A 10855-nucleotide genomic window follows, 5' to 3' on the forward strand; every position below is an offset into this window, starting at 1 on the left:
TATTGATGTTATGATAAGTCAATTTTTTTAAATATTAAATTAAAGAAAACTTATCAAATATATAATGTAATAGTAGGGAGACGATTTTGTCTCGTAATGTACTTTTACTGAATGTATTCCGTGATACATTAGATGGGTCTCAGGGTACGTTATCATTTTTTAATCCTAATAACCCCTATATCAACCACAGCCATCAGATCAAGCTACCGTACATCACGGGACACAATCCTGTCCTGTAATAGTATATACATTTTAATAAATAAAATAGATATGAATATATTATGTCACATAAATAAAAAATTAAAGTGTTGTTGTTTGGTATTGTTGATCAATAGTCAATACCCAATTAGAGATAACTTATGTATTCCCTTCAAAATACTCTATGTTTATTATATAATAATTCTATTCATTTAATTAATAATTTCTGATGGATCGATCGATATACATATCTAGAATAAATAAAAATGGCACGTCCACAGATGAAAATCAATTGTTAGAATAGGCTTGGCAATAATGCACTCCATATTGGTCCTCATGAGTACTGTCTTCATATACATATCAATCATCGGAATAACAGGAGGAGCCATATATGCACCGAATGCAAAGCCTGGTTGTCCAACCCACTGCGGAAACGTAACCATTCCATTCCCTTTCGGAATCGGACAAAACTGTTATATTAACAAATGGTTCGAACTGGAATGCCTCAACGCCACCGCTGCCGCCACCAGCCTTATCTTGAAACGCACGAAACTAGAGGTGCTCAACATATCGGTCAACGATGGCACCCTTCAGGCCATAACCCCAGTAACCCTCTTCAATTGCCCAAACAAGAAAGAAGGTGGTACTACTCTTCGTCAACTCACTGATCTAAAAGGAACCCCTTTTAGTTTTGGTTTTGGCAACATATTCGCCGCAGTGAGTTGCGGCGCCGAGGCTATTATAGACTCAAGTTTCAATAATACAATCGTTCAGGTCGGGTGCAAGTCGACCTGTTCAAGTATTACTAATAGTACTACTGCTACCAAAACTATTAACAGTTGCGATGGTGTAGACTGTTGCAAATCAACCATTCCCTCACCTCTTACGCCCTTCCAAATCGTATTCCGGAATTCGTCCTCCACAAAGGTGAGAGAAAATGAATGCAAATACGCGTTCTTTGTGGACGAAACCTGGTTTGGGAAACAAGTTTTTCCAATTAATTTTGACATGGATTCGGTCCCGGTCAATCTGGACTGGTACTTGGATCAATCAAGTGATGATTGGGAACATTTTTCCTCCATGGGTGAGTTGGTTGGCTTAGTTATTTACACTCGAGTAAATCAATCATCAAAGTTTAGATGTGTGTGCAAAAATGGATTTCGAGGAAATCCTTATCTTTCCGGAGGATGTAAAGGTATCTATATATAAAACATGTTCAAATTTTATAAATTCTAAATTAACTTTCTCTAGTATGTTGATTTCCTCAAAATAAAATTAAATTTGACGTAAGTTTTTTTATAGTGATATTTTTGTTTTCTTTTATCAGATATTGACGAATGCAGTGAAGATCCCATGATCTGTCCTGAACCGGGTGCCACTTGCATTAATATAGACGGCTCCTATACATGCGAGAAGCCAGAGAGGGATACCAAATTGCTTATTGGTACTCTCCTTATTATAAATATATATTCCAAAATAAAAATTTTGTTTTTTCTTTAAAAAAATTTAGTTTGTCAGAAAGCATCCAGTTTCTAATGCATTAATTATTTGATTTTCTTTAAATAGTATGAAGTCTTTTTTACTTTTTTCAAACCCAATATGTTTTCTGATATAACATGAGCTAAATAGGTATTGGCAGTGGTATTGGATCGTTGTTGGTAGCTGCTATGGCATGGGGTTTATACAAGATTGTTGAGAAAATAAAAGATGCAAAGCGCAAGAAATCATTCTTTAAACGAAATGGGGGTTTGTTGTTACAACAGGAAACATCTGCTGGAAAACCTAATTTTGAGAAGACTAAGGTGTTTAACTCGAAGGAAGTTGATAAAGCCACAGAAAATTTCAATGTGAATAGAGTTCTCGGCCGAGGAGGCCAAGGAACTGTTTACAAAGGAATGTTGGCAGATGGGAAAATTGTTGCGGTAAAGAAGTCTACTGTAGTTGATGAAGCTAAAGTGTCAGAATTCATTAATGAGGTTGTAATTCTTTCTCAAATAAATCATCGAAATGTGGTCAAATTATTAGGATGTTGTTTAGAGACAGAAGTTCCTCTTCTTGTGTATGAATTTATACCCAATGGCACTCTCTCACAATTCATCCATGACCACAATGGAGACCTTTTACTAAATTGGCAAATGCGTTTAAAAATAGCCATCGAAGTTGCTGAAGCTCTTTCGTACTTACACTCAGCAGTTTCTTTTCCAATCTACCATCGTGACATTAAGTCTGCAAACATACTTTTGGATGAAAATTTTACAGCAAAAATTGCTGACTTTGGCACTTCAAGATCCGTTACTTTAGACCAAACTCATTTGACAACAGAAGTTTATGGTACATTTGGTTACTTAGATCCAGAATACTTTCAATCAAATCAATATACAGAAAAAAGTGATGTGTATAGCTTAGGTGTGGTACTTGTGGAGCTCTTAACAGGAGAAAAAGCAATTTCTCTATCAAGATCGGAAGAAAGTTTGGCTACATATTTTCTTATATCAATGCAGAAGAATCGTCTACGTGACATTCTTCATGCTCAAGTATTGGAGGGACCACAAGAAGAGATTTTGATTGTTGCAAACCTTGCAAAGCGTTGTTTGGATTTGAATGGAAAGAACCGCCCAACCATGAAAGAGATATGTATGGAGCTAGAAGTCACTAAAATGAAGGAAACAGCTACTTCTAATAATGACCAAGGCGAGGCTCAACCAATCCAGACTTTGGATGTTATAGAATCTTCATTTCTCTATTCTTCTTCTTCTTCTTCGCTACAAGAAATACCACTATTGTCTTTCAAATCTTGCATTGTAGGATGGTAGACATATCCTCTAACAAAACAAATGCTACAATAATAATACTAAAATGTACAAGTGGATAGCATGTATATATAGCTTTCCATGAAAACACATAATATTATATATACATATCTGTTACTCTATTACTAGATACAAAAGAAATTTCTACAATTTTTTATTACTATATTTAGTTAGTTAAATTTTCATACTCATTTGGAGGGAGATAAGCAATTCCTAGGAATTTTTTTTATAATATTAAAATTTTATTGTTTAGCTTTCGAAGGGTATCTCTTTTTTTATGTAAGTTCCAACGTTAATGTTGCGGCCTATAGATTAGTTTAGCATGTACTTAGGATAGACAATATTATTTCTTGCATGAAAGAAATCTCTTCACTTTTGCTTTTCCATATTTTTTCTCTTACCTAAAACAATTACCTTTGAAAACATATATATTAATAATTTTTTATATAAATTATATTTTGGGTAAATAATAATTATGTCCTTGGTCTATGGGTTTTGTATTATTTGAATAAGTAAAAATTATGTCTTGGTGCTAGTGGAGATATAAAAACTTGATTTATAAATAGGGAAATTTACACAGTTTACTGTGTTTTCCCATTTTCTTTCTTTTATACTGTTACACTCCAAAAATAACTTTTGTACTGTTTTTTTTTTTTTTTTTTTTTTTTCGGCTGCCAACTTTTTTTTTTTTTTTTTTTTCGGCTGCCAACAATTTTATGTTATTGTTTTGTTTTTTTTTAGATTGATTGGGACATGGGCTCAATTATTTATTTAATTTTTTATTTTAATGGATATAAAAGTTATTATTTATTATTTTTAATATTTAATAATTATTATTTTTTAAGATAATTTAATAATTATTATTTTGATAAAAAGGTTGATGGGATATGTCATAAAAGTGACATGTTTTACTTTTTCTTTTATTTAAATAAATTTAAAAATCACACCCCATGTCTCATTCTTTTTTTTATTTAAATAGATTTAAAAATCCCACTCCCATTTCTCACTATTCATCTTCTTCATCATCTTTATCTTCTAGCTTTTCAAATAAATCTCACCCCCATGTTCTAATATTCATCTTCTTCTTCAAGTTTTTTTTTTCTTCATCTTTACCGTTGTTTTAGTATTGTTCTACTGTTGTTTTTCATGATTTTTATTTTTTTTTCATGTTTAGTTCTTCTTCTTCTTCTTCATCTTCTTTTCTTTTCTTCTTTTTTTTTTTTTTTTTTTTTTTTTAATTTTTTGAAGTTCTTAGTTATGTTTTTTTTTTGAAAATATAAGAGTTAGTGTGGTTTTTTTTTTGTTCTAATTTTCTAGAACTTTTCTTGCAAATACAGTGCATTTAGTATTGAGGATGTGCACAACATAGTTAATTTTTGATCATTTTTTTCTTTTATTGTTTTTTTGTTTTACTATTGTTTTAGTATTGTTTTACTGTTGTTTTTCATGATTTATTTATTTGATGCCGATTTCACTGCCCTTGCTCCATCTCGTTGGAATTAATAGGTATTTTCTGGGTGTTCTCGTGTTGTTGTGATGGTTATGTCTAAGAGTGTGGAAGATGGAGGCTATAAATACATTTCTTCTTCGTTCTCTTTGGCTATTTTTGTGGTTTTTTTCTTTTGGTTCTCCTATAAATATATTTGACGAGCTCACTCACAAGAGAGTTTTGAGGTGTGTGTTTCTTTTATATTTTTCTAAGTAGTTATATTTGCTTCATTTGTTTTTGTGTTGTTTCAGTGTTGTTTTAGTAGTTTTTTTTTTTTTATAATTTTCTAGGATTAGACTTGCAAATATAGTTGATTTTGCATCTGGTGTTGAGGTTGTGCAGCAGATTGTTTGTTTTTTTTAATCATTTTTTTCTTTTGTTTTGTTTGATTGTTTTAGTGTTGTTTTACCGTTGTTTTGCCATGGTTATTTATTGACGTCGATTTTACTGCTTTTGTTTATTCTTGTCGGAATTAATGGTTATTTTCCGGTGTCCTGGTGTTGTTGTGGTGGTTATGTCTGTGATTGTCAAAGATGGAGGCCTCATACTTTTGTTTTGTTGTTGACAGTATAAAAGAAAAAAAAAAGGGGAGGACAGTATAAATGTTAATTCTGCCGTGTGGCAGTAAAATTGAAAACAATTACCCCAAATGCAGTATTTTTGTAAAATTCCCTATAAATAAGCATCCCAAACTTTCCTTTCTCCTACATTTTGTCTCTCTTGTTAGGCCTTTTCTCTAATGGGTTTTTGTGTAACAACTAACAAGTGTATCCCATAGTATGAAGGGTGGTGTGTACAAGGCCCTGGAACAAATTCACTATTGTATGGGTGACTGACGATTATTAGTGATTAACAAAGAACTATCAAAGGTTTGGATTCATCTCTCTCCACTACTAGAAAATTGGGTTTTAGTGACATACATTGAGTAACTCTAAAACTATATAGTGACACTTCAACACGCGTCACTAACGAGGGTGACTGGAAAGACAGTTTTTAGTGACACTTCACACGTGTCACTGAACCCTTTTACATTCATTTTCTGCGCGTCACTATAGGTGTATAAAATAAGATTTTGTCAAACTGAAAAGGTAATAGCCACACACATGACGTGCCACTATACTAAATATTTTTCTAGAAAAAGTAATATAATTTTCTCAAAATAATTTTCATAATTTTATTTTTAAAAAATTAATAATTTTTTTTTTAATTAGGAAGCAATATCATATTTTTATATTTTTTTATTCATTCTAAACCAAAACAATACAGTATATTTTACAAATATTATATTTTAATAATACTATTTTTCTAAGTTATATCTAAAACCCATATTTAGGTGATTGTTATTATTTTTTTTTTAATTTTGATATTAAAAGGTGAAATAGGAGTGCAATTTTTCAAAAATCATCTTTATAATTTATTCTTAGTTTAATAAATTGTACAACAAATTAAAAAAATTATAATTTATATTTTTACAAGTTAATCTATACATTGGTAAAATTAAAAAAAAATTGTTAAGTATAAGTCAACATAAAATATTTTACAAAGAAATTACAGGTCCAAAATGTACAAACATATTAGGTCTATACCAAAAACCAATAAAAACACAAATCTGGAAAAACACAGATCTAAAAACTAATTGAGCAAATGAAAAAACAACATAGACTAATCAAAGAAGAGAAAATAAAATTAACCAGCAGAACATTAACCAAAATATCGAAACCAAACTCAAGCCCAGTAAATCCCGATCTCCCCGCCCACCGCCTCTGCAACCCAGACTCCGGTCAACTCTACAAACCCCAAAGCAAGCCTCTCTGTCGATGATCTACAGAGAGGAGCGACAAAGATAGAGAGAACATTATCGAGAGAGAGAGAGAGAGAGAGAGAGAGAGAGAGAGAGAGAGAGAGAGAGAGAGAGAGAGAGAGAGAGAGAGAGAGAGAGAGAGAGAGAGAGAGAGAGAGAGAGAGAGAGAGAGATAAAAAAGCCATACCTGAGTTAGTCTCAGCGTCACCAAACCTACTGATGTCATACAATCAGACAAAAAAAAGGGAAATACCAACCTTGCAATACGATTCAGAGAGAGAAATAGATGGATGTAAGGTTTTAATGGATGGGGGTCTTTATTTCGTGGTCAGCCTAGAACATCAGAGGCTGAGTTTTTGCCATCTTCTTTGTGGCAGCTGGAACAACGAGAGAGAGGAAGAAAGAGGCGCTGTAATTTTTTTTGAAGGGAGGGAGGCACTTCAAATTTTTTTTTGAAGGGAGGGAGGCACTGTAATTTTTATTTGAAAGGAGAGGGAGGCGTTGTTAGTTTGGTTGGAAAGGAGAGGGAGGTGCTGTTAGAAAGGAGAGAGGAGAAGTTTTAGGGTTTTGTTAGTTAGGTTGTGTTAAATAATAGGAGAGAGAAAAATATATTTTGTTTTATTAATTAATTAATTATCTTTTAAGGAAAAAAAAAAAACCAATATATGTTTTTTTTAGGTGTTTCAGTGTCACTTTATTCGTGAGTGGGAAAGTCTTCCCACACGCGCATTGGGTGACACTATAGTTAATTAATTTTATTTTAATAAAAAATTAAAAAATAAATTTAAAATTTCTGAATAATTTTATTGACACGTATTGTGGGTTAGCAATATTAAAATTTTAAGGTCATTGAATGCTCGTCACTAAAAATTCTCTAAAATATTTAGTGACACGCACCTTTTGTGCGAGTCACTGTAGAGTGTCACTAAAAATCAATTTTGTAGTAGTGCTCCTTTTTCTTAGTGAATGGATTAGTGTCAATTATTGATTTTAGTATAATAAGTGAAATGGCTTGGCTATTCCACAAGCAAGATCTGCAGCATCTGCTTTATTACATAGAGTGTCTTTTGCTATAGGTGATCAACCCACTATTAGTATTGAAATAAATTCTTTTTTATTTTGTCTCCCAAACTTTTTTATTTGACCAAAATTAATTCTCCTTAACTCTTTTTGTCTGGCCAAAATGCTCCTTGAATTATAAAAAAATATTGTAAACACATCTATTCCAATTGTATTTCATTAATTTTTCAAATTGTTTGCTAATATAGTAGTGGAAGGTTAATACTTTAAGTTTATACAATAATATTAATAGGAACTAATCAATGAGAGTTGTATAATCTTACAATGCATGTTAAATGACCAAAACACATTAAGTGAATGTGTACTTTAATCTTGTATTTGTATGCATGATAGAAACTATTTCGGGGCCTAAAACTTGGTTTTGAGTATGGGTGTTCATATAATCCAATTCGTAATTTCAAACCCCAATCAATCCAGACCAAACCATTTGAGATCGGACCAAATGAATCTAGTATAAATAGTTTGGTCAATCCAGACCGTTTACTATTCTCTGGTTTGGTCACGGTTTTAGAAATTTTGGTAGCTATTCAAACAAAACCAATTCATATAATTATTTTATATATACTTAATATAATTTTTTTGGACAGAATATTGATATTTGGGAACAACTTTATAGAATATTTATATTGACTCAATATTGTTAAGAGAATATTTTTTTTATTGTTATTTATGTATTACATATTGGGATTTGATGCCCTAAATAAAACTCATTTTAATATAATCAGATTTACTAATTAATAAAAAATTAAAAAACATTTTACGTTGCATTCTTCACATAATTGTATGTTTAATGTATAAATTCTATTAAATCCCGAGCATATAGTTATTCATGATTATAGTATTGTCTACACAATGAAAGATAATCATGAATATATGCTTTAAACTATTTAGTCTCACGATTTATTAGTGTCCTAGATTTACACAGATGTGGTATTCAACGATATATTTCTAGTAGACTCATCCCTAAAGATGACTATCTAGAATTGAGTTTACAAATATAAAATAATGGTAGAAGCTCATAAAATAAGAATAACCTTGACCCTCACATAAACGAGACAACGTCAAATTTATATTTTGATCGAATAAAAGGTTACTATAATAGTGTCCAGTTTAGATGAGTTGACTACTCTATTCAACTAATTATGTCTTTGACTCTCGCCTAAACGGGACACTGTATATTGATGTTGAAAACCTTAGATAATACTTAAGTGTTAACACAAATTTTTGTTAACTAAATATATAGCCTTTTACGTAATAAATTTACTATAGAATTTAATAATAATAATAATAATAATAATAAGGCTAAATTGCGGCATAAATACCTAATGTTTTCGATTTTATACACTTAAATACCTAATATTTATTTTTGGTGGCAAAAATACTCAATGTTACAATTCTCTTACACCGTACTACCACTTCCTTTATTAACTCATAAATATAGACACGTGGAGGGCCCAAATACATTACATTTATTTATTTTATTTTAAAATCTAATATTCTTAATATAAAAAACTAAATATTATTTGTTAAAATAAGAGAGATACAATACTAAATTACCATAGCTGAGTGAACCAGTATAGTATATGGAACATGATTATCGAATTGAAGTGCCAATATCATGTGAAAATTGTTAATGAGAACAAGTTTTTTTTTTTTTTGAAACAAGTAGCATTTAGTTTCTGATATTAAGAATATTAAGTTTTAAAATAAAATAAAAATAAATGTAATGCATCTGAACCCTTCACGTGGCCATATTTATGAGTTAACGAAAGTTGTAGTAACGGTGTAAGAGAATTGTAACATTGAGTATTTTTGCCACAAAAAATAAACATTAAGTATTTAAGTGTATAAAACGAAACATTAGGTATTTATGCCGTAATTTACCCTAATAATAATAATAATAATAATAATAATAATTATAAATGAACTCCAGATATTTTACGTAATTTTGTGATTAAAATCTACATACTCCACGGTACCTTCTTATTCGGGATATTGATTTGGATACAGAATACAATTCTCAGTAAATGTAAATAATAGTTTTTTCCTCAATTTGTTTTGTCCCTTTTTCCATGGATTACGCCCCTATTTATAGGTGTATAGGATGTCGGTTATTTTTATTAGGATCTATTCATTTACAACTGCTCATGAAACGTAGACATTCTCCATGTTTCATTTATATCCAAATGGGATAATATCTAATAACTACCCAACTTCTCTTTGTCTTTATCCTTTAAACGGTTATGCTAACTAAGAAGGTTATTTCTTGCTAAATGTGAGTTATCCTTCTTATCTATCTTTATAGAAAAAAAACACTAAGTATAGTAATAATGCTTCTTCTCGTAATGTGCTTCATATCAAAAAGTTATTTGCAAGGTGGCTACTCCGTTGCGCAAAGGGCGAGATGGATGAATGTAGCTATCTTTTCCATGTACAAATATGTACGTCAATGAGTTGGAAGCTTTTACTCCGAAGTGTGTTAGTCAATAAGCTGCAAGCTCCTTGATGTCTCTGTTGGAATTTATTTTACCAGGATCTTAGATCTACTCACAAGTATGTTGATTAACATCCTAAATATGAACTTCTAAAACGATAATAAACACATATAAAGTTAAGAAAACCTTACAGTGGTTGCAGCGGAATAATATGTATCCTTCCACTCAGATCTCTAACCCTTGTATCCTTTGTGTCGCAGAGTATCAAGATCTGAGTCTGAATGTCCTTCTCTTGGATTTTGATCCTTCACAATCTTCCAAACTATGATTGAGGTACTGTTTGCTGTGTGTGGGCACTACTCTTTCACTAGGGTTTTGAAAATTGTATCTCACTTGTGTACAAGAAGAAGAAGAGGGTCGGCTATTTATAGAGAGAAAAGGAAAAGCTCAACTTTCTGAAATAGGCAGTTTCCTAAATTACTGAGTAATTGCTTAACTGCCTTATTTGGTGTGAGCCATCACTTTCCATTTATTGATTACTGCTAGATTTAGGTTAGTAATTAATGGACATTAAAATAATGAAAATAATAATTGAAAAAAACATACACAAGTGGCCGGCCATGGGTGTTATTTGGCCTCACTTGGAATTTGCAGTTTTCACAATTTTATTTTTATTTTCCCAAAAATGCCAATTTTCTAATTTTAACCATTTAAATGCCAAAACTAATTATTTAATAACTAAAATAGATTATTAAATAATATTATCATTTAATATAATTATTAATTAGACATATAGAGTCTCTTAATTAATAAAGAACCTAGAATCTCTTTTCTTTACAATTTCACCCCTGCTAAGTGAAAATTCACAAATTAGACATAGTCTAACTTTTAGAATTATAATTAATTAACCATAAATCAATTATTGAGTCTTACAAGCAGTATGGTCTCAACTAGAATGGGGACCATGGATCTATATTATTGAGCTTCCAATAAGTCGAACCGAATTTACCAAGTAAATTCCCTAACTTATTAATTCCTTGTT

The 10855-nt window shown here is 31.0% G+C and overlaps 1 protein-coding gene across 1 annotated transcript; it reads left to right on the forward strand.

Moving 5' to 3' along the window:
- Positions 1–464: 464 nt before the first annotated feature.
- LOC115696819 (wall-associated receptor kinase-like 8) lies at positions 465–3511 on the forward strand. Its single transcript, XM_030623702.2, has 3 exons — positions 465–1393; positions 1526–1642; positions 1828–3511. The coding sequence occupies exons 1-3, from the start codon at positions 514–516 to the stop codon at positions 3009–3011; spliced, it is 2181 nt and encodes a 726-aa protein (XP_030479562.1). The 5' UTR covers positions 465–513; the 3' UTR covers positions 3012–3511.
- Positions 3512–10855: the final 7344 nt, after the last annotated feature.

This window comes from Cannabis sativa, chromosome 7 (assembly GCF_029168945.1).
Source record: "Cannabis sativa cultivar Pink pepper isolate KNU-18-1 chromosome 7, ASM2916894v1, whole genome shotgun sequence".
Classification (NCBI taxonomy): domain Eukaryota; kingdom Viridiplantae; phylum Streptophyta; class Magnoliopsida; order Rosales; family Cannabaceae; genus Cannabis; species Cannabis sativa.